This window comes from Condylura cristata, unplaced genomic scaffold (assembly GCF_000260355.1).
Source record: "Condylura cristata isolate star-nosed mole 26May11 unplaced genomic scaffold, ConCri1.0 scaffold00022, whole genome shotgun sequence".
NCBI lineage: Eukaryota > Metazoa > Chordata > Mammalia > Eulipotyphla > Talpidae > Condylura > Condylura cristata.
The window spans coordinates 22,316,610-22,343,023 of NW_004567123.1; the positions used below are offsets into that span (position 1 = coordinate 22,316,610).

The 26,414-nt window shown below is 50.4% G+C and overlaps 2 protein-coding genes across 2 annotated transcripts in view; both read left to right on the plus strand.

Moving 5' to 3' along the window:
- The window catches only part of TGM3 (transglutaminase 3), a 29,427-nt gene extending 11,696 nt beyond the window's left edge, over positions 1–17,731 (plus strand). The window contains exons 8-13 of the mRNA XM_012728113.1: positions 4,630–4,733; positions 6,371–6,616; positions 9,600–9,908; positions 12,136–12,293; positions 16,535–16,668; positions 17,134–17,731. Coding sequence (XP_012583567.1) covers positions 4,630–4,733; positions 6,371–6,616; positions 9,600–9,908; positions 12,136–12,293; positions 16,535–16,668; positions 17,134–17,281 — 1,099 coding nt within the window. The 3' untranslated portion in view covers positions 17,282–17,731. The remainder of the gene's footprint in view (positions 1–4,629; positions 4,734–6,370; positions 6,617–9,599; positions 9,909–12,135; positions 12,294–16,534; positions 16,669–17,133) is intronic.
- Positions 17,372–26,414, plus strand: part of TGM6 (transglutaminase 6) — a 47,429-nt gene continuing 38,386 nt past the window's right edge. The window contains exon 1 of the mRNA XM_004686997.1: positions 17,372–17,402. Coding sequence (XP_004687054.1) covers positions 17,372–17,402 — 31 coding nt within the window. The remainder of the gene's footprint in view (positions 17,403–26,414) is intronic.

A 26,414-nucleotide genomic window follows, 5' to 3' on the forward strand; every position in this document is an offset into this window, starting at 1 on the left:
TTGAAGAATGTCATTGAGAATTTTATGGGGATGGCATTAAATCTGTATATTGCTTTTGGCAGGATGGTGGCCATTCCCATTTTATAGTTGAGAAAAGTCACACACAGGATAACTGACCCAAGGATATGTCACTAGGAAATGGTGAGATTGGAACCCAGGCAGCTTTGCTACCTTTAAAACCCCAGAGAGATGCTGAAAAATGTTCCTACTTATAAGATGAAGGACGAGAAGGGTGGTCAGATCTCCTGTCCATCACGTTCACAGCCTCTTGGGGGAGCATTTGCCTCTAGGCCATTCTGCTCTCCCCAATGGTGTGAGGAGAACAAGTACCCAGACCTCACTTCTTAAGAGTCAGGGTGCTTTGGGGCGAACTAAGTCTGGTGCTTCTTTCATTCTATACCCCTCTGGGCCCACACACGGAGCCTCTGGGTACACTAGACCCCAGGCAGCACATTTAGAGCACTTTGGCCAAGGCTGTCTCTATCTGGCCTCTTTCCTAATTCATTCGACTCATTTTCCTGACTTCTAGAATCACAGACCTGCTCCTTTTGCAGAAGGTTTAGAGCCCTGAGTGTGTGTGTGGGTCAGGGGGGGAGGATGGCGAGGGGGCATGTGGGCATTGCCCAGCCCTGAGGTCAGCCAGGTCATTCAGCCACTTCAGGAGAAGGGCTGTTCGCCCAGGTGCCTTGGCCCAAACCCCAGCTCCTCACCCCGACCACCAGCCTCTGCCCAGACTTAGCCTGCCCCCAGCCCCCCCAGAGCACCCCACTCAAGATGCCCAGAGTGGCCCAGTCCCCAGACCAATCCAATGCAGCAAGCATGATGTATGTATTGAGTGCCAGACCCAGTACTAGAAAATTCCTGGAAACACTGTGTCTTGGTTAAAGGCCATGAGCACCTGAGAGGCTTACGACACCTGTTGCTGTCGTCTGCCAGGATGGCGCCAACCTCGCGACCTTAGTAAGAAGCTTCCTTCTTCCTACTCACGTCTTTGGTTGGTGTATTTTAAGTGTCTCTCTGTTCACCTCTATGCGAGCCTGTTCTGCCTCGTTTCAGAGCTGACTTCACAGCTCCCCTGGAGGACACTGAGAGCCCCGTTGCTCTGACTAAACCTGGGGGTGCTTCAAACGCCCCTACACCTGTGCAGTGTAGAGCCCCCTCCAGCTCACCTGTCTTATCTGGTCCCTGTAGGAAACTCTTACAATATGAAAACCTTTTCCTAATCATCAAATAGTAAAAAATAAATCAGAAGAGTCATTAGGAAAATAAGTACCCAAAGAAAAACAGTGATAGCATTTTGAGACAGATCCTTCCAGGCATTTTGTGTGGTTTATATTCAGACACTTAGATCTATTTGCCTTGAATTTTAATTGCCCAAAGAGAATCAAGGTGCACCATCTATTTTATAGTTTTTAATGTCAAGGACAATAAATAACAATAGAGAATTAGCAACATGGACTCGGGCGGTGTTCAAATTCCACTCTGCCTGTTTGCTGGCTGTGAGATTTGAACAAGTCACATCACTGCTCTGTGCCTCAGTTTTCAGAGCTGTCGGGTGGGAATAATAATTCTTCCCACTTTATAAGAGTGTTGCAAAGATTAAATAAGTGAATATATGTAAAGCAATTAGAAGACTTAACATCCCTTGTTGACACTACATTACCTATTACTGCTTATATAATATACATTTTAAAAAGACTTTATAATTATAGACTTATAGAAGTAGTGAGTAATTCTCATTGTAGGAAATGAAAACGTTGCCAAAATAAATAATGCAAAACTTACTTCTACATGTACCTGTTACACAATATCCACCCAAACTGTTATTTAAGGGATGGTTACCTAAAATGATAGAATCACTGGGGACTTTTTCTGATTTTTTTTTGGGGGGGGTAATATAATTTTCTATTTCTAATAGGCTCATCCCTTTTATTTTTTTATATGCTACTGCAGCTACATCTATATCTACACACTACTCTGGAAATTGCTTTTCTTACTTGAGGATCTATTTTAAACATCTTCCTCTGAAAAAAGCTACATGGAGGCCACTCTTTTGGAAATCTGTGTGGTATGCTGGCACACGGCTGTGTCATTTTACCCAAACACGCCCAAATGGCAAACTTTTCTGCCATTCCTTTGGCAATTACAAGCCATGCTTCCATGAACAGCATCCCATAGACATCCATGTGGACTTAGGTGAGGGTTTTTATAGAAGTTTCTGGAAGTGGAATTACTGGCTCAGTGGGTATGTAGATGTTTAAAAGTTTTTCACACTCATTGCCAAATTGCCCTCCTCAATGTCATGCCAATTTAAACTCCCACCAGCCGTGTATGACAATGCTTGTTTCCCACACCTGAGTATCAGAGCCAGATGCTTCATCTTGTCAGGCTAATAGGTGTCATGGTTTCTTTTTGTCATTTTAATTTTCTCTTAACAGTAGTGAGGTTAGAGCTAACTCCACATGTACAGTGATCATTTGTATTACTTATGAAATTGCTTGTTCATTGTCCCTTATTTTTGGAGCTTTTCTTTTGTGCCTTTCTTATTGATTGTTACACATTTTTAATATTAATTATAGTAAATCTCTATCTTGGGTAGGCGTCACATATAAATATTTTCTCTACTTTGTTGATTTTTTAAATCTTTTCTTTCCCTCTCTTCTTCAGATTTTTACATAGTTTCTACTGATCTATTTTCAAGTTTTCTGACTCTTTGTCCTCGCTACTAGTAAATCCACTAAACTATTTAAATTCCATTATTAGCCTTTTTTCCACTTAAGAAATTTCCATTTGTTTCTTGTTTTATAATTTCTATTTCTCTACTAAAAATTCCTCTCTTCCATTCTTTTTTATAAGACTCTTTATTTCATTGTAACAAGCACTTGAAGGTCTTCGTCCAGTAATTCCAACAGCTGGAGAAACTTAAGTTGAGACCTTGTCGATTATCTTTCCCTCGAGGACTGGTCACTTTTTGTCTGGGGCTGAGTCATTTCGGACTGTATCCTGGCCTTGGGTGTGTCTGGATTCTGTTCCTTATGTTCGCAGTCCCCCTGGGGTACCCTGGTCTCACAGTTGGCTCGCCTGTGGGGACCCTGGCTCAGGTCCCAATGGCGTGCTTTTATTGGTAGCTGAACCACCCAGAGGCTTGGGCAGAGCTGACATACAAGACATTCTCTGGGGACCCTGGCCAACAGGTGTTTCTTAGTTCCTGGGATCAAAGAGATGTGGGCTCTTAGGGTTTTATTCCGCTGCCCTTTGCTTTACCCTAAGTGTGGCTGGAGTCAGAGCTAGTTTGCTTGTTTATTGATTTGTTCAGTGGGATAGGCAAGCTTCATGTGTGTGTGTGTGTGTGTGTGTGTGTGTGTTTAAGATTTATTTATTTGTGCATACAGAACTGGGGTACAGGCCAGAGGTTCAGGGGCGGCGAGAAGCTTCACCAGAGACAAAGTGGGGAGGAGAACCGGCAGATCAACGAAGTACACTGCTGAGGGGAGCAGCGGGCAGGTCAGGAGAGGTCTGCCGCGCCATGTGGTCACCTCTGGGGCAGGCGGGAATCGAACTCATGCAGAAGTGGCTTTAGCTTCTTAGTGTTGTGCTTTAACCCGCTGCGCCACCAGGGAGGACTGCAAGCTTCATGTTTTTACTTAGTCAAATGTATCCGTCTTTTCCTGTATGATTTCTGAAGTGGGCATTCTGCTTAAAACGATCTTGTCCACGTCATGAATATAAAAAGATTTTTTTTTTCACATTGGATAGCACCAGGATTTATAGAGGGCCTCTATTTTCTTCTTGTCGGACCAAAAGCTGCCAGAGCGCATGTGAAAGTGACAGTGGAGAGAATAGAGGGCAGAAGCTGGGGGCGGAATGGACCAGAGCGTGGCTCGTTGGCCATAGTGGGGAAGGAGAGCAGCCGTGGTCGAGACCCACAGATTGGGAGGTGAGAGGATGCAGAACGTTTTAGGCCTGTGTGTCATCCTCCGATCCAGACCTCAGCCAGGAGGCTCCATGGCTCCAGACCAGACCTGTCACGCCCACGCCCACTGTTCATTTCCAGCCACGGGAAACACAATAGGCCCAGAAGGCCCACGGTGACAGCTGTGTGGGCCCGCTGCTGGGCCACAGGCTCCCATGTCATCCACTCTCTCCTCAGAAGGCACTAGAGCAAGATGGCCGAGGACCTGGGCTTTGAAGCTAGGCATAAAGTTCCCTCTATATCTGAAAATAGCACATTCTTCTTTGGTATGATTTAACACATTACTTTTGGGGTCTGGAAATGCTATTGCCATTAATTTACATGGGCAAGTTTTTGAGACTGCCCAAACTCCAAATCCTACTAATTTTAGATGGTGGAGCAGGGCAGGAGCTGAGCGGGTCTGGTACAGGTGTTGACACTGCCACAGTGAGCTGTTTCTTTTCTCTGGGCCTCGGTTTCCCTTTTAATGAGATGAACACAAAAATAATAATCTTTTCATGGTACTCTGAGAACTTATGGCAGGCGATGCTGGGCACCAGAACCGACCCAGCCCAGACACCCGTGGGGCAAGTGCTGCCAGGTCAGAGATGTGGTACTTTGCCACCACCTGCTGTGTATCCAGGGCAGGCTGTGCAGCTCGGGGTTCTGTCCCACAGGAACTTCCACGTCTGGAATGAAAGCTGGTTTGTGCGGACTGACCTGGGCTCTGCATTCAACGGATGGCAGGTTCTGGATGCCACCCCTCAGGAGAGGAGCCAAGGTAACCCCTTGCCGGCCCGCCACCTGTCCCCTTTTCTGGGCTTAATTCTAAATCTCAGCCTCTCCTACATGCCAATAGTGGACAGAGTGCAGGAAAGGAACCAGAAATCCTTCCACTGGCTCCCAGCACAGTGGGATTAAAGGAAAGAGATTTTCAAAGTAGATTTCCTCTCCTAATTTTCTTTGGCTCTGCTTGCTGCTTAAATGAGTATGCCCCTGCACCCACACAGCTTCCATTGCCCCTGCAAAGGCCCCGCACATGCCAGGAACAAGGGAAGGAGCCCTCCTCTGCCAGTGATGATCCCCTGCACGCTGCCAGCAGCCACACCCTCCCAGCACAGAACCTGCCACTTAGCCCAGGTTCCTGGCTCAGCTCGAGGCCTCTTTGACCAAGGCGAGCTCTCCTTCGTGCTGGCTGGCCTCTCCCTGCCCCTGCGCTCCCACTCTGGCCTATCTCCTCCCCTCTCCCTGCAAACCTGGGCTCCCAGGCTCTTCAAAACTCTCCCCTCTCCCCTCCTCCGACCTCTAGAGCATGTCTTATCCGCTACCTTACCTGGAGTTTGCTATTTCAAACTTAAAAGGATCTTAGTGACCAAAGTCATAGGGTCACATTTAGAACAAATGTCAGACTGTTCCCAAGGACTACCACGAGAGTGGCATCTTCCCTTTCTCCCTCCATCCTGAGCTTCTGGATCAACGGGTAGCTGGCCAGGGACACCAACTTCCAGGGATTTTCTAGGCCGCTATGTTTCAGACTTTTTACTGAACACATTAGTGCTTATAGAATCAACCCAGTGTGTTGTGAGCATCATTTTAAGAAATGAAATGGGGTGGCATGGAGAGAGAGGTCAGAGGCAGAGGAAGGGGAAAGTCAGGTGCACTGGACACAGTGAGAATTTTCTATGAAAGCGTTATTTCTGTGTCACATATGTGCCATGATATAAAATCTATTTCTTTCTAGAAGTCATGGTAGAAAAAGAGTTGAAATCACTGCTCCAGGCATATAAAAGTGCGCACGTGTGTGTGTTTGCTGTTGTTGATGATTTGCTTTGTAACCACAAGTAGAATAGTATTCATGTCTATTCACAGAAACTTGTCGTTTTTCAGGTGGGCACTTCATGAGTGAAACTGTCTACACCTATCTCTATCCAGCCCTCTCTCTGTCTCGCCAGTCAGCATCCACCTATCTGTCTGTCTGCCCATCTATCAATCCATGGATGAATCAATTAGGGCTACCTGTGCTGAGTGCCAGAGGAGGGTGGTGATCAGGGCTTATGAGCTCAGGGGAGCAATGGATCCCAACAGTTCACGGAAGTCTTCTAAGAATTGGAGAGCTATGGTTTGGGCAAACTAGATTACAGAGGTAGACTAGCACAAGACAGAAAGACCTTCCTCTTCAGGAAACAGACCAAGGGTCAGCATGAGTTATGCATCCAGAGAATGCAGAATGGACCTGTCTTCTGCAGAGGTAGGGTCTGTCCAGGGAAGGTCTATACTGAGGGCCAAATGAGGTGGGCAGACCGCAGGGCCTGAAGGAAGGTGGCAGGGCAGTGAGGAGGAGTTGGGGATGGCCCCAGTTGCAGCCCTGGGCATGCCAGAGGCTTCGGCATGCATTCAGCCCTGCGTCCTGGCCACCAGGAGTGTTCCAGTGCGGCCCCACCTCAGTTAATGCCGTCCGAGAGGGCGATGTGAACCTGGAGTTTGACACGCCCTTCGTCTTCGCGGAGGTGAATGCCGACCGCATCACTTGGATCTACGATGCAGTCACCGGCACCCAAAAGCAGAACTCCACAGACACTCGCACCGTCGGCATCTACATCAGCACCAAGGCTGTGGGCAGCAACTCCCGCATGGATGTCACAGAGAAGTACAAGTACCCAGAAGGTAGGCGGGGTGCCGGCCAGGCCGTCGTAAAGGTAGGCGGGGTGCGGGCCAGGCCGTCGTCACCCAGAACATGGTGACGGGAAGACAGCTTTGAGGGTGGAGAAGGGGAAACCCTCAGCCTCCTCCCACACCCCGGCCAGTTCTGCCAGGTGGGTCAGGCTGCTCTCTGGCACCTCACACCCAGCTCCCGGACGGTTTCCAGAGGGGAGAGACCGGCGCCAGGGGAACGTTCCTGCCAGGCACAGGCAGCTGACTTCCACTTGTACCCCTTTGCCAGTTGTTCAACGGGGGTGCTAGAGCTCTGACTGAACACAGGGACAGACATGAGACCCCAAACTGCAGGCTCTTGCCGTGGATATCAGGAGCCTCCCCAGAAGTGAGATGAGCTGGGACTCCGCCCCTGAAATCTTAGGCACCCACATGAGAGCTGGTCTCCCGGGGGCCACAGGAAGCCTGGAGGCCGCCTAGGTTCCTGGTGCTGTTGTTGCTGTATGTGAGACATTGCTTTCGGACTTAGCAGCCTATTCGTGATGAGTCTCAGTGGTGACAGAAGTGTACGTTTCAATGTACATTTTTGAAAATGGTCAAAAGTAGACCAACGCTAACGTTCTTACCAGCGTCAACACTCTATTCTTTCTAAAATGCCTTAAAAGAGCTGATTTTGTTGATCCTCAGTTGGTTCTGAGGGGTCAAGAAAAGTGTTCCTGTAAAGAGGCCCACAGCTCACCCTCAAGGAAACCCTAAAACTGAACCTGTGGCTGTTGGTGCTGGCTGCAGTTAGCAGAAGCAAAAGCTAAGCCCAGGGGAGGGGCTCACCCCAAGTCCAGGTGGGGAACCCCTCTGAGCCACAGTATTTGTGGACATTTTGAGGCATGACTAGAGGGTAAAGAGATTAGAAGACCCCATTTGGCCCCACCCTTTACTGCAGGTAAGATCGGAGGCCCCTTCCCTAGGTAAACACATGCAGAGCCCAAGCCTCAGTATCGGGGGGCTCTCCAGGTGTGGCTCTGGAGGGGACTCTCCAGGCGTGTCTCTGGAGAGACAAGGAACACTGTTGACAGGGGCGTTGACTCCTGGGGGCATGTGAATGCAGGACAGGGTTTTCAGGACTGCCATGTAGTAGAAATGAGTGTCAGGGCCAGGGGACAAATCCCCAACGACAGGAGCTGAACTCCACCACTTACACTCAGGCGGCGTCAGGCAGGAAGTGACCCCTCACTGCCTCCCCGCGAATGAGAGAGGCACGCTTGTCTGAGGTTGTATTTAAATGAGCTAATAATGTTCATAAAGTGCCAAGCCAGTGAAGACTTAATACAAAGTGGTGGTGTGTTTTCATCATCAACCTGAACACCTGTAACCTCCCAGGTAACTGTCTTGAGCACATTACCGACATGGATATGTGATCCTGGGAGGTTCCCGCCCGTTCTCTCAGCCCTCGATGCTGTTTTTTGGAGACTCTGGCCACCCCATCCAGCCTCCCTAGGCAAAGGAGAGGGGCCAGGTGGTGGCCAGGCTGGGGGCGCCCTACAGAGCCCCTCAGGGTGACTCGGCCCCTGCTCACACTGCCCACTGTTGTCCAGCTCTCCATACCTACTGATGCCAGTTTGTCTCTAGGGAAGAAAAGCTCATAAAATGGGTTGCTAAGCATTTGCGCAATAACAACACCAAAGAGAAAACAGTCGCAGGAAGCTTAGTCTTGACTAAGCTCAGCAGGTGACCTATATAGGTATTCTGGCTCTCAGCCTCATTGTGCAAACACATTAGCGCCAAGGTCCTGAGCACCGGCTCCCTGCAGACAGCAGCCCTGGGTGTGGACTCACAGCTCGGCTAGAATGGAAAGGCACCAACAGGAAGCCAGCCCTCCAGAAGCTCTCGGCTTGGGTAATCTGGCTGCCTGCCTCCTTTCCAGTGGGGCTGTGGGAGGAAGCTTGGGCTCCCACAAGCGACCCAGCTGGGGTGGGCCTCCTCTCTGCCTCTAATGCCCTGTTGCCTGGACCAGTTGTTTCTCAGTCTCTGCCAGTTGTTCCATGTAGCTCCCGGGAAAGAGCCTCGTTATGTTACATTGTGAAGTGTTTGTGATAAATCAGCTGGTACCTTAAATTTTTTCCAGATTGGACAGGGAAGGGGTGGCTCGGGGGTGCAGGTGTTCAATGTGGTCGACAGATAAAAACAGTTGTTCTTAGTATCTTTCTGTCCGAGTCCCTGAAAGGCCAGCATCTTTTCCCAGCGGGTGGCTCTGTCTTCAGATTGAGGCATGGAGCCCTATGTGGACGGTGGGGTCAGCGCTGGCTCAGAGGCCTGGTGTGGGTTACTCAGCTCCGTGCCCAGGACTCATGAGGTGGAGGCTCTGTGCTGTTTACACCACCGGCTCAGCAGCACCCAAAGCCCGAGTCAGAGTCACAAGACTCGTCCTCTCAGCCAGCCTTGGTGTTTGTGAAAGCTGGACTCTCCCCAATTTAGACTAGTCCTGACTTAAAGCCACATCAACCGCAGGAGATCTTTTAACTGGCACAGACAAAGGGGCGCTCTTCAGCCCTGATGTGCCCTTGAGACAGGCTCACGTGGCTTGAAAAGAATTTTAATCGGGCTCATTCTAAATCTTAACCTGTTTGGTTGGTTGGTTATTAACTCGTTCTAGTCTTTTCCATCTCTATTTTTATGCTTTATTTTAAAGTTATCTGTTTGTTCTTTAAGTTTCTCAGGAGACTATTTTTAAAAACTAATTGAATTACTATCGAGCCCTGTGGTAATTTTATGCAGACGTGGGTAAATCTTTCCTTACAGCTCTAGGAAGTTAGAGCTGACCGCAGATTCACCAGCAGGCAGCTGATGGAGGAGCCTGAGCGGAGGAGAGTGGGATGGAGGCTGTTCGAATCTGAACCCAATGAGCCTCACCCCCAGCTCACCTTTCCAGTTGGGGTGCTGTCCAATACCCCACCTGCCATCACATCCCTGAAATGCTTCTCCCTTTCCTATCGCACAGGTTCCAGAGAGGAAAGAAGAGTGTTCGAGAAGGCTCTGGGGAAACTTAAACCCAACGCATCGTTTGGCGCCACCTCTGCAGGAAGCAGCGAAAGAGAGAACCGGTTGCCCAGCATCTCAGGGGTGTTCAAGGTCAATGGCGTCCTGGCAGTGGGCAAGGAAGTCAACATGCTCCTGCAGCTTAAAAACCTGACACAGGACATGAAGACAGTGACCGTGAATATGACGGCCTGGACCATTGTCTACAACGGCACACTTGTCCACGAGGTGTGGAAAGACTCAATCACAATATCCCTGGATCCCGAAGAAGGTAACTAACTGGTCCTGGGGTTTGTGGAGACACTGAGCTCTGGAGCGGGCTGGCACTGTTGGGCGTGGGGAGTTCCCACAGGAACAGACTCAAGGGAGGAAGGAGGGAGCGCCAATAACCTCTGGGGTTAAGTCTTGGGTTTTGAAGCTTTGGAAGTTGCTGTCATGGTAACTTCCAAATCGGGGTGGTGCCAACCCAAACCATCCGCCCCGGAGGGGAGGATGGAGGCTTTACAGTTGATAGAAACATTAAAGGGGATCCCTGGCAGCTCCTCGCCACACTGCAGTTTGCAGAGGGCTTCCTTACATCCTCTCCCATTTGACTTCCTAAGAGGGTCTCACCCCCATTTGATAGAAGCAGAAGCAGAGGCTAGGAGAGACTGAAACTTGCTTAAGACATTTAATGTCACAGCTAGGAGGTGGCCATGTTGGGTCTTGGTCAGTCTTAGTCTCCCCCAGGCTAAATCCAGTGCCACCTCCTGTTTTTTAAGTTATATTGCTGCCACTCCCCTTCATGTCACCCCCATTCCACATTGAATCACCTTTCCGGTTGACCCTAGGGGGGTTTGAACCCTCACCCAGTGCTGCCCCCAAAGCTGCCAGTGGCTGGGTGAGTTTTCTTGATTCTGGTGACAGCGATGGGTTTTCTTGGAAATCCCCCTTAGGAGGGACAGTGGTAACTCTTGCTCCCAAGTAGCACAGATGGGAAGGGACAAGGTGGAGCAGAGAAAAGCCGCTTCTATAGAGGAACCAGAATTCAGGTTTGCTCACATCGACAAAACCCTCCAAGCTGTTCATGAAAAGCGGGGAGTTACGAAGCCGATTAACGAGGGTGGGGTAGCTGTTTGCTTCACAGAGGGAACGCTGATTCATTATCCAGCCCATCTTGAAAGAATTCTACGGAGAAACTAAGAGGTGTTGCACGTGTCAGAGGGCTGTTGCCCCCCCACCCCACCCCGACAATCTGGCAGAACTTTAACAGAATTTTTTCCCAATATCAGAAGCAACTACCTGGCTGTTGTTTACCTTCAATGCTCCAGGGAAGAGCTATTTTTATAGACCAAAAATAACTCAGATAAAAGAAATGTGGAAAAACATAGTTTCATATGAGACAGCAGAGTAAAATGGGAAGGAAAGAAGCAGGTGAAATGACCCCGGAGTCCAGACGTGACCCTGCTTTCTGGGAGACCATGCTGAGTTGCTCTCAGCTCCATGTGCTCACTTTTGGGGGGTAGCAGACCAGCTGAGGTAGTGGCCACAGTCAGAGCAGGCTGGGCAAACTCCTCCAGTGCTAAAAAACAAAGGCAGCTTCCTCCCCACAGTCTTTCCCCCAAAATGGCATGACATTGTAGGTGCAGGGCCCCCCAGACCACCCAACATGACCCCATGAAGGCAGGCCCTAGCCCACAGAGGCCGGAAAGGTCCCTATGGTCTGTGTTGTCAGAGAGGGGGTGTTGGGGCTTGGGGAGGAGCCAGCTATGTGGCGAGAAGCAAGGCAGGCATTTCCATCAGAGGGGGCCCCCATGGGCCAGAGCCTGAAGGTGACAAAGTGCCTACTGTGGAAGGAACAGTGAGAGGCTCAGAGGGCTCTTTTAAGGAAACCATCAGTGGGACTTGGATGCAGGGCCAGGTTGGAGGGGGCTGAACCTGATTCCTGAGGGACCACGGAGGATTCCTGGAGGGAGACTAGCCTGACTGGGGGAGGGGTGGTGAATGCCTCCAAAACCTTGTCTGACTGGTGTGTGAGGATGATTTGGAAGCAAAGAGACCAGGGGTAGGGAGGTGTTTTGGATGCTGTTGTAATAGAATCCAGGCTATTAAATTACCTGGAAGGATGCTAAGTGCATTTAGCCAGTCCCTGGCTCCCCTTCCTACTTATTATCATGCGTGGTCATTATTTATTGTCATCACTAGGCAATCAGTACACATTCATACTCTTCCCTGGCCCCTTCAAAGGAAGCTTGTTCTCAGACATTTTCAGGATGGGAAGGAATCTTCAGCCCCTAAAAGTTCCTCCTCCTGGGAGTCTTCCCCCCCAGTGTTCTGGTCTCCGGAGCCTGCACAGAACAGGGGTGTTTCCCACGGGGCTGGGCCCAGGACGGGCCAGGCAGGCCCTGGGCTACAGATATTCCTGGCCAGCTCACCCTGACGTGGCTTGGCACCAGCTCTGACGGTTCCGGCAGTGAGTCCCACTCCCTCTCACTCTGCTCCCCGACGTCTCCTTCCAGAAACGGAGTACCCCGTGAAGATCTCCTACGCTCAATATGAGAAGTACCTGAAGGCAGACAACATGATCCGGACCACAGCCGTTTGTCAGGTCACCGACGAGGCCGAGGTGGTGGTGGCGAGAGACATCATCCTAGACAACCCCACCCTGACTCTGCAGGTAAGGCGGGAGGGAGGTCCCCGCCACCCCTGCCCCCATCAGCCCAGCTCCCAGGCCATGGGGAAGGCTGTCCCCTGGAGAGGGGCAGGGAACGGAGCCTGCTGGGCTCGGGCCTCTGCCCCATGGTTGGGCCAGAGCCCCAGACCAGCGTTCTGCTCCTGTCTGGCACTCTTGCCCAGGGGCTGCTTTGGTTCCAGTTCCAGGTTTGTTGAGGAGCAGCGGGCTGCTTCAGCTCCCCCACGCAGTAACTCAGCTGTGTTCTGGGCTGACTAACGGGGTGGGTCCTGCCCGTGGGGAAGTGTCGCGTCCTTCCCAGGGCCCACAGCCCAGCCCCCGAACACCTTTGTGGAATCGATTAGAAAGGGGCACAAGTCACGTATATCTCTGCACTTCTAGACCCCAGAGTTACAGAATCATGGGCTCACCAGAGCCTCTTCTCATGCTTCCATACCCTGGGGAAACTGAAGGCCAGAGAAGGGAACAGTCAGCCCAGCCCCTGCCACAGCCAGCGTTAGGCCTCAGGCCCTGGGCCTCCCAGCCCAGGGCCCTTTCCAGGGCATTGCGCAGAGGAGAATAAGGATGCCTGTCACTGCTTTTGGGACTTGCTGCGGACAGTGTGCTTGGCTGCCAGGCTCCCTCCCAGGAGCCAGACATGGTGTGGGCACGGAGGCCTGTGGGAGCACTGGGGCCATGCTGCCCCTTCCTGACACCACCAGTAGGAACTGTGCTGACTCCAAGCTTGTCCTTCCACCTCAGAGCCCCGGGCCACCAGCTCTGGTCCCCACAGCTGGAGTCTGCCTGAGCCAAACAGCACAAATCTGAGGGTGTAGGGCCAGCAGGCAAGGACAGACAGTTGAATAGGCCATGGAGATGGCATCTTCCTGTGGACCTCACTGGTCAGGCTCCTCCTGAATCTGCTGTATCTGCCATCTGTCCTGGCTGTCTAGACAGCAACTGCCTTTTTCTGGCCAATCCCATTACCACCTTACTCCGCAGATTCCCACAGGAGCTGGACATTGTCCTGGTGCCCTCTCCCTGAAATGTCCCCAGCTGCAGGACGCCCTCGTCTCAGAGGGCAGTGAGTGAGCCCAGTCACTGCCCTGCTGGACTGGACTGTGCTTAATGGGGTGGGGCACCCCCCCCCCATTAGGGGTTAGAGAGCCAGTTAGACTGTCAGTTGGGGGGAGCAGAGAGGGGCCCGCCCCCCGGGCTCCCGGCCGCACCTTCTGTCAGCCATGACCCTGGAGGTCCCTCCAGCTCCAGCTCTCTCACGGATGTTGGAGTCGCTGGAATAAAGCAGTCAGCCAATGTGGAGACAGAGATTCAAGACTTAATTCAGGCTTCTAAATACAGGCCAGCCCCAGGGACAATGGACGCTTCCCTTGCAGGATGCCGTTCCCTCAGGAAGCCTTTCCCACACCTTCCCTCAGGCCTGGTCCCAAGTTATACACCAGCAATGCCTCAGGCTCTCCTCAGCCTACGTGCCTCAGACGCCCCCTGCTCTGGACCCATCGCTGTCTCCTGGCGTAATATCTCAGAAGCTAATCAGTGTTGGAAAACAGAAGCAGGACTGGAGCAGAGTTAATGGCTCTGGGCTTGCATTCTTCCTCACCCACAAGTTCTCGTTGTCAGTCCATGCTGGCCTCTGCCAGGCTGGGCAGCAGCCAGTGATAGAGACATTGTGTTCAAATGATGGGTGTCTAAATGAAGTGAGCTTTTCGCCCATTATGGCCCCTTATCCAATATCCCCAAACATTACAGCTCATCTTTTATTCAACACTTTTGCTCTACATCCATTGGATTTCCATATCAAGTTGGCTTTGTCTTTAAAAAGACTATAGTGTCTTTAAAGAGGAATTCAGAATATGCCCAGGCTGGGAATATACCATCAAGAACTTTGCTATTTAATCATTTTAAAAGATACCTGTTCTTCCTCCTTGTGGGCATCTTTATGTGAATTTCCTTCTCACATATTCTTGCCTTTACTTCAGCCTTCTGAGAATGAAAACATCTTTGTCTTCGTTGAATTAATCAATACATTGCTCACTCAGAACAGGGTACAGATTTTTAAACTCATGAGGGTGATCTGTAGGAAAAGGTAATAATTTCTAAAATTCTGTTATCTTACTTGGTAGTCAGTCTTGAGCACCTTAAACTGTAGCATCAGACCATGATTTCTGAACACTGTTCCAAAGGGCAAGGACCTTCATGTGGGCCGCTGAGCCACTGACAATCAGACACAGGTTTCTGGGGACCCTTAACCCTTCTCTGGGTGCATAGACAGATGTGGACCAACAGGACAGGTCGGTAAGCAACAATAAGAAAATCAAACGCAGGAAAATTTCCAGCTGACATGCCAATATGAGAAATAGAGCCTGGTTTGTGTAGCCTTGCGGTATCCCGGTGGCATAAAATTGCTCTTCACTCCACATTATGTCGTGTACAAAGGTGAACTCCATGGAAGAAGTTATGGTATCATCCATGATCTCCGAAAGGCTTCAATAATGCACCATTATTGGTAGGCAGTGCAGGGCCCAGGGAGGGAATCAAAGGCTGTCGACCCAAGGAGGCCCTGGCTAGTCTGTCAACCTGGAGTTCGCTGTTAACTGTGAAATATAGATGCGTTGACAATTGTGGAAAGAGAACGGAAACCAAGTCCAAAAAGGCAGCGACCTCTAGTGCTGTGCAAAAGAAAAAAGAAATCTTCCAGGTACACAATTTCAGTGCCTGTTTCTAAAATGCTTTCTGCACCAGCCATGGTCTCACCTGATCCTCCCTAGCCCGGGAGGAGGCAGGAGGGGCCATTAGCTTTCTTTGCCAGGTGAGGGAGAGATGGGGACCCAGGGGAGACTGCTTCCCGGCAGAAAGCAGCACAGCTTCGGTCTCAGGGAGTGAGAGTTGTCCAGGTTGCCCCGGTGACCGGACCCCCGGCCTGACCACCACAGCTGGTGTCCTCACCAGACAGAGCCTGTCCCCAGGCCCCGGCATGCGTGAGCTGCCCCGTCTGCTGTTCACCTGCTGGGAGCCGAGAAGCCCTGGTCCAGGTCTGCCTGGACAAATTGGTGCCCTGTTCCCCAAAAGAAATGTGGGCCCTTAAGGAGGTTGAGGCCAAGATTAGAAATAAGGAATTCGAAATGCTAATTCAAGGCAAGATTTATTGAAAAGTGATAGCAAGAAACAGAGTTCCAAGGAGCCCTCCTTAAGCAAAGAGGATCTCTGAGGTGCCTGGGCGAGGGCTCTGTTTAGGTCTGGGGCTGGCCTTCAGGAACAAAGGAGTTGGACTCTATTGGCTGAGAAAACAAGGAGCGTGCACTTGGCTAGCATCTGTCCAGCTGAGTGTGGCCATTTCTTGTTGCTGGTCGGGAGCCGGCTCAGTGGTCACCGGGACCCTTGGCCAGCCACAGGGCGTCTCGTGGAGCTGTGTCCTCAGCTCCAGGATGACCGGTCTGATCTCAAGTCCTGTAATTCCTGTCTTCTCCAGCAAGCTGATTTGATAAGCTATAAAGAGACAGCTCAAGAAAGTACAGGTTAGGAGGGAAAATAGTTAAAAGAAAAAAACAGCGGCCGGAAGGTTTATGGCGTCAGGTGGCCGCCTCGTTGGCTTTATTCGACCTCGTGTTTACCAGGCTGCAGAGAGCAGTGCTCTGTCCTCGAGTCCTGCCCTGTTGCCGTCTCTGTCTCGATGTGGGGCGTGTCGTGACCACACACAGTGGTCTTTGGGCTCCAGGAAGACTTGGAGAGACCAGGGCCTCATCACAAGAAGGTGACCTGACCTGGGGCGGGGCCCCAGCACCATGTCCAGTGGAGAGGAAGGGGTCTGGGGGCTCAGACACCCCCAGGAAGGGGCTTCCAGGCCCCCATGGCACAAACAGGACCAGTGAGGGGTAGTTCTGAGTGTTACTAAGCTCTGAGTGAAACATTTCCCAGCCTCAGAGCAAGCGACAATGCCACCAGGCTGTCCTGGAGAGCAGGGGGTCTTCTCAAGATGAAGGACAAGGAGCTTGTGAACGCGGCAGGGAGTTAAGTGCTCTCTGCCACTGCCACCCCCACCTCTCCGCAAGCCAAGTGCCCAGCAGGAAGACGAGGGCACTTTCTCAAGAAGCTCCCTGCGTGCTTGCGGCCACTTTCCCCTCCCTCTGTCCTCGTGACCTCTCCCCCAGGGATCACCCGCACAGCTGTGGCTCTCTCCCAGCACAGGGAGGGCCGGCACGGGTGCCCTGACCCCTCACCCGTCTCCTTAGGTGCTGGACGAGGCGCGGGTACAGAAGCCGGTGAACGTGCAGATGCTCTTCTCCAACCCGCTGGATGAGCCGGTGAAGGACTGCATCCTCATGGTGGAGGGGAGCGGCCTGCTTCGGGGCAACCTCAAGATCCAGTGAGTGCCAGGCCTCGGGGAGTGTGAGATGGCGGGAAGGGGCAGAGAGGGGCAGACAGGATGGCACCCGTCCCGCCACCCTCCCAGTGGACACCATGGAGAAGACCGACTGGACTCTGCTGGTCCCCAGAGAGGGAGCCCGGGGCAGGGCTCTTTAACCTCAGAATGCACATTTGCTTATGCTCTGGGGGTTCACCAAATATGAACTCCCCGGCAGTCCAGGTCCCCAGAGCTTAGAGCTGGTCGTCGATGCTTAGCATAGTTGGAAAATCATGGGACCCTCATCTTTTGCTGCCAAGGGGCCCCAGGACTGGAGGGGTGTGGGGGCAGCGGCACAGGGAGGCCGGGAGGCACTGACACACCAGCTGGCCCAGCCTCCAGGGCGGGCCGTGGCCAGAGAAAAACCTGTCCCCGTGAGGTCTGGGTCTCTCACTACCGCCACTGACCTATGCCCTTCCCCCCCAGAGTGCCGACCCTGCGCCCCAAGGAGCGGTCCCGGGTGCGTTTCGAGATCCTGCCCACCCGGAGTGGCACCAAGCAGCTGCTTGTCGACTTCTCCTGCAACAAGTTCCCTGCCATCAAGGCCATGCTGTCCATCGATGTGGCCGAGTGAAGAGCCTGGGTGCCCCTACACAAACTTGGGTAACACGGAGCAGGCAGGGCTCACCTGGGCCAGGAGCCCCCTGCCCACTCCATCTGGGACATGGAGTGGAAGGCCCCCTCCATCCCCCAAGGTGCCCTGGACCTGGACCTCCAGCCTCCAGCACATGCCCCCTCCCTCACTCCCAGGCTGGGCTGGCTCCACCCTGGCCTGTGACGTTTGCACTTCAGCTGTCTGCTCTGTAAGCCCCACGCACGACCCCCGCCCAGCCCGCTCGCCCACCGATGCTGCAGGACAGGGTGGCACCCGACCCGCCACCCTCCCAGTGGACACCAGGGAGAAGACCGACTGGACTCTTTGCTGGTCCCCAGCCTGCTCCTGCCCCAGGCCACTGTGGAGGGGAAGGGACTGGCAGCCATCTGTCATGTCACTCACATTCTTACTCTCAAAATAAATGTTCAAAAGAGCCTTGTTACACCCCCCGGCATTTCAAGTCAATTTAGGAAAACCTGCTAATCTGACGTGCAGACGTAGATGAGGCTGCCTTCGGGGTCAGTGCTGGCCGCCAGCATCCCTGCACGGCGGGGCAGACTCTGCCAAGGCCTTCCTGCCGCGGGCAGTGGGCAGAACTTCAGGGCCTCTGCTGAGCCCCGGCAGAGAGCCTCTGGACTCCTCTTCCTTCCTGGGGCCACAGTCCTCCTCTTGAAGCCACACGGCACTGTTAGCTCTTCCAGAACCTTCTCTGCTGTCACACACACTCCAGTGCCTCCTCAGTCTTTGTGCCTCGAGATAACCCGGAGCAGATCCAAGAATCTTCCTCCCGCTGGTGCTCATTAATCCCATCTGGGCACTTGGGCCTTATCTTCTGAGGTGACGGGGCCATTGCAGCCTAAGCAGTTGTCTTCAGTCTCACATCCAGCTCAAGGCCTCACCCCTGGGCTCAGTTTGGGGCTGACCTACAATTACTGAGGGCTCACTGTCCCACGGGTGCCAGTGCAGGAAGCCCCTGCCGCGTGGCTGGTGTGTAAATGTGGCCTTTCTGCATCTCCTGACGCTGGCCACACGCCCTTAGGCCTGAATGCAGGAACTTCACCCCTTCACCTCTCATTGCTCTCGAAGTTCGGGTCCTTTCTTCATGGTGTAAGCCCCCTCCTATTTCATAGGGTCCACAGGCCCGGGCAAACTCACACTTCCTTGCCCCCAATAGCCCCTGAGAAGGCTGCCTGCCCCCCGCTGTCCCCTGCCCTCCCCCTTCCTGCATCTTGACTGCTCCAGCCTCAGCTTACCACTCTCTGGGTTCCCCTGGGTAGTCAGCCTCAGAGTCTGTGTCCACGTTTGCTCCCTCGACATGGATCTCTCAGCAGGCCTCCGCTCAGTGTCCAAGCAGCTGGCCCCTGGCAGTGGGGTAAGAGGAGTCTCCACTCTTGCAAGCTTTGCCCCAGACTCTCCAAGTCTTCTCCATCCTGCTTCTTGACTCAGCCCGGACATGAGGTATCCCAGGCTTCCTCAGAGACTTTACCAATTTCCAATGAGGAAGACTGGGAGAAATAGACAACCCTGCTGTTTTCTATAGAAAAAAATCCAGAAGCTTCCATTTCCTCCCATCCACGTGAGGCCAGGACCACAGTCCTCATGAGTGAACACTCCCTGCAGGCCCACTTTGTGTCGAGCTCTGTGATGAGCATCATGTCCAGAGAGATTAAAATCCAACAATAGCATCATCCCTGCCTTTGGCTGCCCACCCTCGAGGGAGATTCCTACGGTGTGACATTAAGAACCAGGTGGAGTTTCCAACCTTCCCAGGCCCTGGTGTCCTGTGAGAACTGTATGTAATCATCCCTCCACCCCTCCTGGGTGCCGAAGCACTTTAGCAACAAAGCAAAGGAAAAGACTAGCAGGCAGAGGCCACAGCACTACCTTCATTTCTGCTAGAAGGGAGTGGGAGGTGGTAGTGCCGTGTGACAGGAAAATGGGTCTGCTCTTGAAGCCAGAACTAGGCAGTGTGCCACACTGGTTCTGTTATAAGCCCAGAAGCCATAGCAGAGAACCCCAAAACCCCAGAGCATTCACTTGTCTTGTGGAAGAGCCCACAGAGGCTGTCAGGGACTGGGCTCCTTCAGCCTCATCTTCAAGCTAGTTAGTTCTAGAGGCTCCTCTAACTCAAGGCAAAATGCCCACCCCCAGGACAGAGGAACAAAAGGGCCCCCTCTTTCTCTATAGAGTTTGAAATTCTATATTTCACTTCTGCCATTTCACTTCTGCAAGCTCCTGTTGGCCAGAACTTAGTGACTTAGTGATGTGGCCCCTGAGGGCTGTGTCTACAGAGAAGAGAAGGAAAGGTGATCTACAGCTGAGTGGGCAGTTCTCCAGCTAATAGTCAGGGTTGGCTACTATAGAGAGAAAGAGAATAGAATGGGGAAACCAGCTGGTGCCATTACCCTGACCCAAGATACAGACAATGCCTGGCGAGGCTGAGGTCTCTTCCCCCTAGGGCAGAAACCTTGAGCGTGGAGAATCCCTGAGCCAAGAGAAGCAAAAATGCGGTGCACACACCCAGCTTTTCTTCCAAATTAAGCCAGTGGGTCAGCCCCACCACCTCCCAAGGGCGCAGGGAGACTGGGGAAACCCGGGGACCCTTCTGGTAGAAACTGGAAGGGAGCACAGGCCACTCCCCACATAGCTGTCTGTATCGTAATCCACTCTCTGCTCTTTCCAAGTCTGGAGGGGCCCAGAGGATGGTCTCTGGAACTCCCACGAGATCTTCTGAAAACAGCCTCCCCAAGCAGAAGTCTGCCCTTTGAAACTGCATTTGGCATGTGAAGCCGGGCAGAAGTGACCCGGACACAGCATGCTGGGAGCTCAACGTGAGACCCAGCACAGGCAAAAATAGAAGGCGTCACTCAGCCACAGGGATGGCCAGGCCGTGGTAGGAGTACCAGAGATTGACTCACAGGGACGCCTGTGAGAAAAGAAGCCGGGATGGGGTCATGGGGAGGCCGCCATCTGCAGAAGGGGGCAGGAGGAAGGGGAATGGGTGGGCAGCCAGGTGGGCTGTGAGGATGCCCACACGGCCAAGGCCGCCTAGGGGATCACAGCTTCTGCTGGGAAGCGAGGTGTCCTTGGGGCCTGCAGCTGCCCAGGCTCCGTGCGGCCAAAGGCAAGGTCTGGATGGAAGGGAGCACTGAGCAACACACCCCCGTGGCTGACATGCTGACTCTAAAGGCAGTTCTGACAGGGTCATGACTCCCTCAAGGTCAGAGAACACACCTGCCTGGGTTGGGCATTCTTTTTTTTTTTTTTTAAGATTTACTTGTTTATGCATACAGAGCTGGGGTACAGGCCAGAGGTGCAGGGGGTGAGAGGATTCACCAGAGACAGAGTGGGGAGCAGAACTGATCTACTGAAATACACTGCTGAGGGGAGCAGCGGAGGAAACAGGAGAGGTCTGCCACGCCATGTGGGTGAACTCCCTGACTGGCAGAGGAATCAAATTTGAGCTGAAGCAGGTGCTATTAGCTTTGCAGTGCTGTGCTTTAACCCGTTGTGCCACCAGGGAGGGCCCAGGTTCTGCATTCTTTAGCCAGGCAGAGGTCTTTCCCCAGGTAGCGTGGAGGCCTGATATGTGAGTGCGTGTGTGTATTCAAGTGTGAACTTGCACCCATGGCTCTGTGATGGGAGCAATGTGGTTCACGGGAGCCCCTTCCAGGGCTTGCATTAACCGCCAGTCTTACCCAGTCCCACCTTCACACATGTGAAGAGATCATGCACTTCAGCACACAGCTAATCACTGCCTTTTAAGAATGCTATTTACCAGGCCTGAGTCAAGTCCTTTACAAGCAATGACTGACTTAATCCTCCCAATAAACCTGTGGGACAGATGCTAATCGCCCCCTGGTCACCCTAGGAGAAGCTAAGGTCCACAGATGTTGAGTCATTAGTGCAAGATCCCAGAGCCATGAGCAGAGACATTGGGGTTCAAACCTTTCTGTCCACTTTCAGAGGCCAAAGCCATTATGCTAATATGTCAGACAATTGTGTGGCCACAAGTCACTTCTCCTTCTTTGCTTATTGAATCATCTGGGGTTCAAAGTCACCAGTGATTACCTTGGAGGTGAACATGTAACCCCTGTAAGGAACGTTTTCTGAAAGCCTTTAAGGAAAGAGTTTCCTTCCTGATAAAAACAGAGACTTAGAAAAGAGAAATTCTTCCCTTTTTTCCTTTGAATAGGGTCCTATAATGATGTCTGGAACTATGGCAACCATTGTGGAAACATGAGGGGAAGACTAAGAATGGACTCAGAGAGGCTCTTGATAAGACATTTGATGAACAAACTATAAAACTGCTGATCTCCAGACCTTTATTACATGTTCTTATTGTTTAAGACACTTCTGGTTGGGTACAATGTGGTCAGGGCTCTCCCTCACCTGAACCTGTTTCCTATCCCTTTTAAAAGACACCCCACCCCACCCCACCCCTTTATCCCCCTGCCCCAGTAAACCTTATCAACTCCTGACTACCTCTCAGTCTACTTCTTAGAAGATCCGACTGGCAGTTGGAACCAGGAGAGCAAGCAGTGAGGGGCAGACCTGGGATTGAGCGACTGCCCAGCTGCCAATGAAAACACACCCTCACCCTAGATCCATCCCAGGTGAACTGGGATAACATCGGGACACCTTGGCTCCCCAGACTCCTCTGGACCCTCAGAGCCTAAGGAGGTGCTTGACCCCCTTCCCATTAGGATCTCCTTTACCCCTATGTGAGAAGACCATGAAGAAACCTCCCCCCAGCCAGTCACTAGGCCCACTCAAGGTTTGTTCCTGCCTCCTCTCTGGGCGTCCAAACTGGTAAATGATGTTAAGTGGAGCCAAATTCATCTGAATATGTGCTAAGGCCTGATAAGGGGCTAAAAAGCCTACACACAAAAGGAGCAATTAAAACTCGCCATCCGGGCCAGCAGGAGCAGGACGATACTGGAGAGAGAGGACTTGAAGGTGCTTAGTCAAGGGGGTTGGAACAGCAGCCTGAACAGGAAGTTTACTGACTTGGAGCTATGCCTTTGTGATACCGGATTTAACACACTGACAAGGACCCTGAGGGTCCTTTGGAATAAAGACATCTGGCTCCAAATGTCTGCAAAAAGTGGTGGCTTATACTGAGTGTAGTTCAAATGGCTGAACTGTCATGTGGTGGTAAGGACAGGATTAAAAGTTTTGGGGAGGGGGCCGTGCCAGAGCTGATCACAAGCTGCAGGGATTCCCCTTTGCTACAGGGTTTTTTTCTGTTGGAGGCCCAGAAACTTGCACGCCATTCACTAAGGCTGTCAGGAATGCATGGGTGACAGAGGCATCTGCAGCGCCCACCGCGGTCGCAGTGTGAGCAGCAATGCCTGTGATGTGGCCTAGGGCCGGTCCGCGGCAGGCATCAATATCACTAAGAAATTCAGTAGAGGCCTCCCCTTTTCAGAAATGCGGCCACCGGGCCCTCCCTGGTGGCGCAGCGGGTTAAAGCGCAGCACTAAGAAGCTAAAGCCACTTCAGCAGGAGTTCGATCCCCACCCTGGAGCTGACCTACATGGCACAGCAGACCTCTCCTATCTCACCCACTGCTCCCCTCAGCAGTGTACTTAGTCAGTTGGCCTGTTCTGCTCCCCACTCAGTGTCTGGTGAATCCTCTCACTGCCCCTGCACCTCTGGCCTGTACCCCAGTTCTGTATGCACAAATAAATCTTTAAAATAAATAAATAAATAATAACAACATGTTGTGAGGTTTATAATAATGCCATAGAGCTCAAATGTATGAAAACAGTAGCAATGGACAGGAAGGCCAGCAATGAAATATACTAATGTAAATTTCTGATAGCATACAGGTGGTGATGAAACAGCATTCAATGACGGTGATAAGTTAATGCTGTATACTAAACCTAAAGCAACCATAAAGAGGAAAAAAGGAATTATGATCAATAAGTCAAGTAGAGAAAATGTAATAGCAAAAATAACAGAAAAAGAAGGTAGGGAACGAAGAGAAGGGGGACAATGAATAGATAATACAGATAAAAATTAAATAGTGAGATAGCAGATTCCAGTCCAATCCCATTAATAATCACTTAATTGTTATAAGCATTAATAATTCAATGTAAGTGGCCTAAACACTCTAATTAAAAATCAGATATTTTCAGATTGAATAAATATGCAAAAAACAAGTATATTGTACTACCAAAAAAAAATCAACTTTAAGTATAAAGTTAGAAACAGGTTCAATGTAAAAGGATTTTAAATGACATAGCAATCAAATAGTAAAAAAAAAAGGTTACCAGAGACAACGATGAAAGGGTGAATATATCAGGAAGAATAATAATGGCAAGCATTTTCAATGTACTTTGACTACCGTGAAATTAAATTAGATGTCAATAATATAAATATATATGAAAGGCCACAGATATTTAGAAATTAAAGAAAATTCATCTTAATAACCATGGGTCAATGAGGTCAAAAAGAGAGTTACAAGGTACCAAAAATACATTTCAAAATGTATAGGATGTAGCTAAAGCAATGTTACTCCTTTCTTTCTTTTTTTTTTTTTTAATTCTTCCTAAAGCATTATTTAGAGGGAAACTCTTAGCACTAAGTTGCCAATGTCAGAATAAAGAAATAAGTCCATGAACTCAGCTTCCATCTTAGAGAACTAAAAAAAGAAATGAAAGCCAGAATAAGCAGAAGAAAATAAATAACAAAGCTTATGAATCAATAAAATCAGAAGGAGAAAAAATAATACACCAGTGAAAGTAAAAGTGGGTTCCTTGAGAAGATCAACTAACTGGGAAAAATAAACAAGACCCAAATCCAGTATTGGGAATGATAGGACCTGTAGTTTTTTAGAGAAAATACGGAATATTGCACACAATGTTACACTGGTAAACAGACAACTTAGACGAACAGCACAAATTCCTTAAAAGACATTAACTTTCAAATTCATTCAAGAACAATAGCCAGAATAGCCCCAAATCTATTCAAGAAGTTGAATTTGGAACAAAGCTGTCGTCCAGCTGAGTCTTCCCAATAAGCCAGCCACAAGACTGCAGGTGGTTTTGTCACTGTTTTTCCAAGTCATACAGCAAATGCTATTCACTATTACTATTCTCCTTCTCCACTAAAATGCTTATTTACTCCCAGCACCCAAGCAAATGTCCTCTCTCCTGAGAAATTCCTGCTCCCTCCTATCTGTGCTCTCCACTGCTGGTCTTCCGCAACCTCTTCGGCTTAAAGTCATCTGGGCCAAGGTTTACCCCTGCCCCCCTCTTAGACTGTACTTACATGGGCAAGGACATATGTGCTTTAGCCCTCTCCCTATGGTGCCTATTGCAAATTAAGCACCTATAAATATTCATGAAAGATCAAAGAACGAAATGAGAGTGTAGAAGAAGACGGGAAGGAGCAGGCAGGGAGAGCTGGCCTGGAGAGCTGCAGCCTCTGACATTCACGGAACCTGCATAACCTGTCAGTCACTGTCGTCAGCATATTTCTTAACTAATGAGCCCCCATGTGCCAGAGCCTGAGCTGATGTTTCACACCTGTGGTCTTACTGAACCCTGTGTGACGTTCCTCAAAGAAATCACTCTTGTTCTTACTTTTGTCCTTTTAACTTTTTCTTAAGATAACTTAATTTTTTTTGAGTTGTCAGGTGCATGGCAGGAGGCAAACACAGAGATTTCCTGCCCATCCCCCCCACCCCCCATCCCCCCACACAGACTCTGAAGCCACCAATATCCCCGGGCAGATGGGACGTTTGTTTCCATCGATGAGCCTGATCGACACACCATTTTCACCCAGAGTCTATACTGTACAGATGGACGTTCTGTGGGGTTTGGACAAGTCTGTAAGGACACGTATTCATCATGAGATTCCTGTGGTTCGGGTGTGATGTTACCTGGGGAAATTCTCAGATAATATCATTTCAAATATCTCCATTCTTCTGATAGTCCCAGTACGCACATACGCTCCTTTCACATCGCCTCTCAGTTCTCGCTGATTCTGTCCTGCTTTTGTGTTCTCTTTGCTTTTTTTCTTGGGTCTCTAGTGAGGTCAAGCTCAGAGGTCCTCTCCTTAGCCGTGTCTAGTCTACTAACAACCTGGTACGGTGGTTTTGATGTTGAGCATTTCTTCTGGTTCTTTCTCAGGATTTTCATCTGTCTCTTTACATTACCCAGCTGCTCTTGCTGCTAGTCCAGATATTAGAGCGATTAGCATATCACAGATGTTTTAAATTCCTGGTAATTCCAAATCTATGTCCTATCTTAATGTGGTTTTAATATTTCTACTGCCTCTTCAAAGTGTGTTTGTTTTATCTTTTGTATGTCTTATATTTTCGCACAATAAGCAAACATGTTGTATTGGGTAAAAGGAGTCCTGGGAAATGGGTCTCTACGAATGTGCTGGTAAGGTGTGGGGAGAGGAAGCACCCTAGTTCTGTGATTGCCAATCTAGCTCAGTGATTGCCAATCTTCAGGGTGAGAAGCATAAGCCAATGTGCATTAAAATGATGCATCAATATCACATTATAATATATGACATATTCAATGACCTTACCCAAGTGCAACGCGTTTGATTTATTACACAGCATAATTTGTTGTGCTCTTCAAAACTGCAATGAAATTAGAGAGTTGACATAGCAATTCCATCAACCCCACTTGTCTGTGACGATCTGGGTCTCAGATTTTCACTGAATAAACTTTGTTAGCATGTTTCAGAAGAGGTAACTAAGGTGGTTCAATCTGAGACAAAATAAAATAATACTACTTATGTATTCAGATTTTATGACCACTCTAATAGATTTCTCTTATAAAATAAAAATTTTTAAGTATATAAAGACATGTTTATTAAGCTATTTTATACAGATATATTTACTGTAGTAAAATCCCTTAAATGCATAAGCGTATAAGAGTGAAAATTAAATAGTCCTCATTGCTCCTCCCACCCTCCCTCCAGAGGACACAGGTGTGTGTTTGGAGCTGTCCTTCCTGAGTCTCTGAGTGATTCAGAGATGAGCGTGAGGTGCCTCCTACTGTTCAGTGGTGGGTATTACGGGCATTCATAAAATGGTAAAATCCCTGTTGGCAGGCACTTCAGACTGAAGGCCCAGCTATTTAAA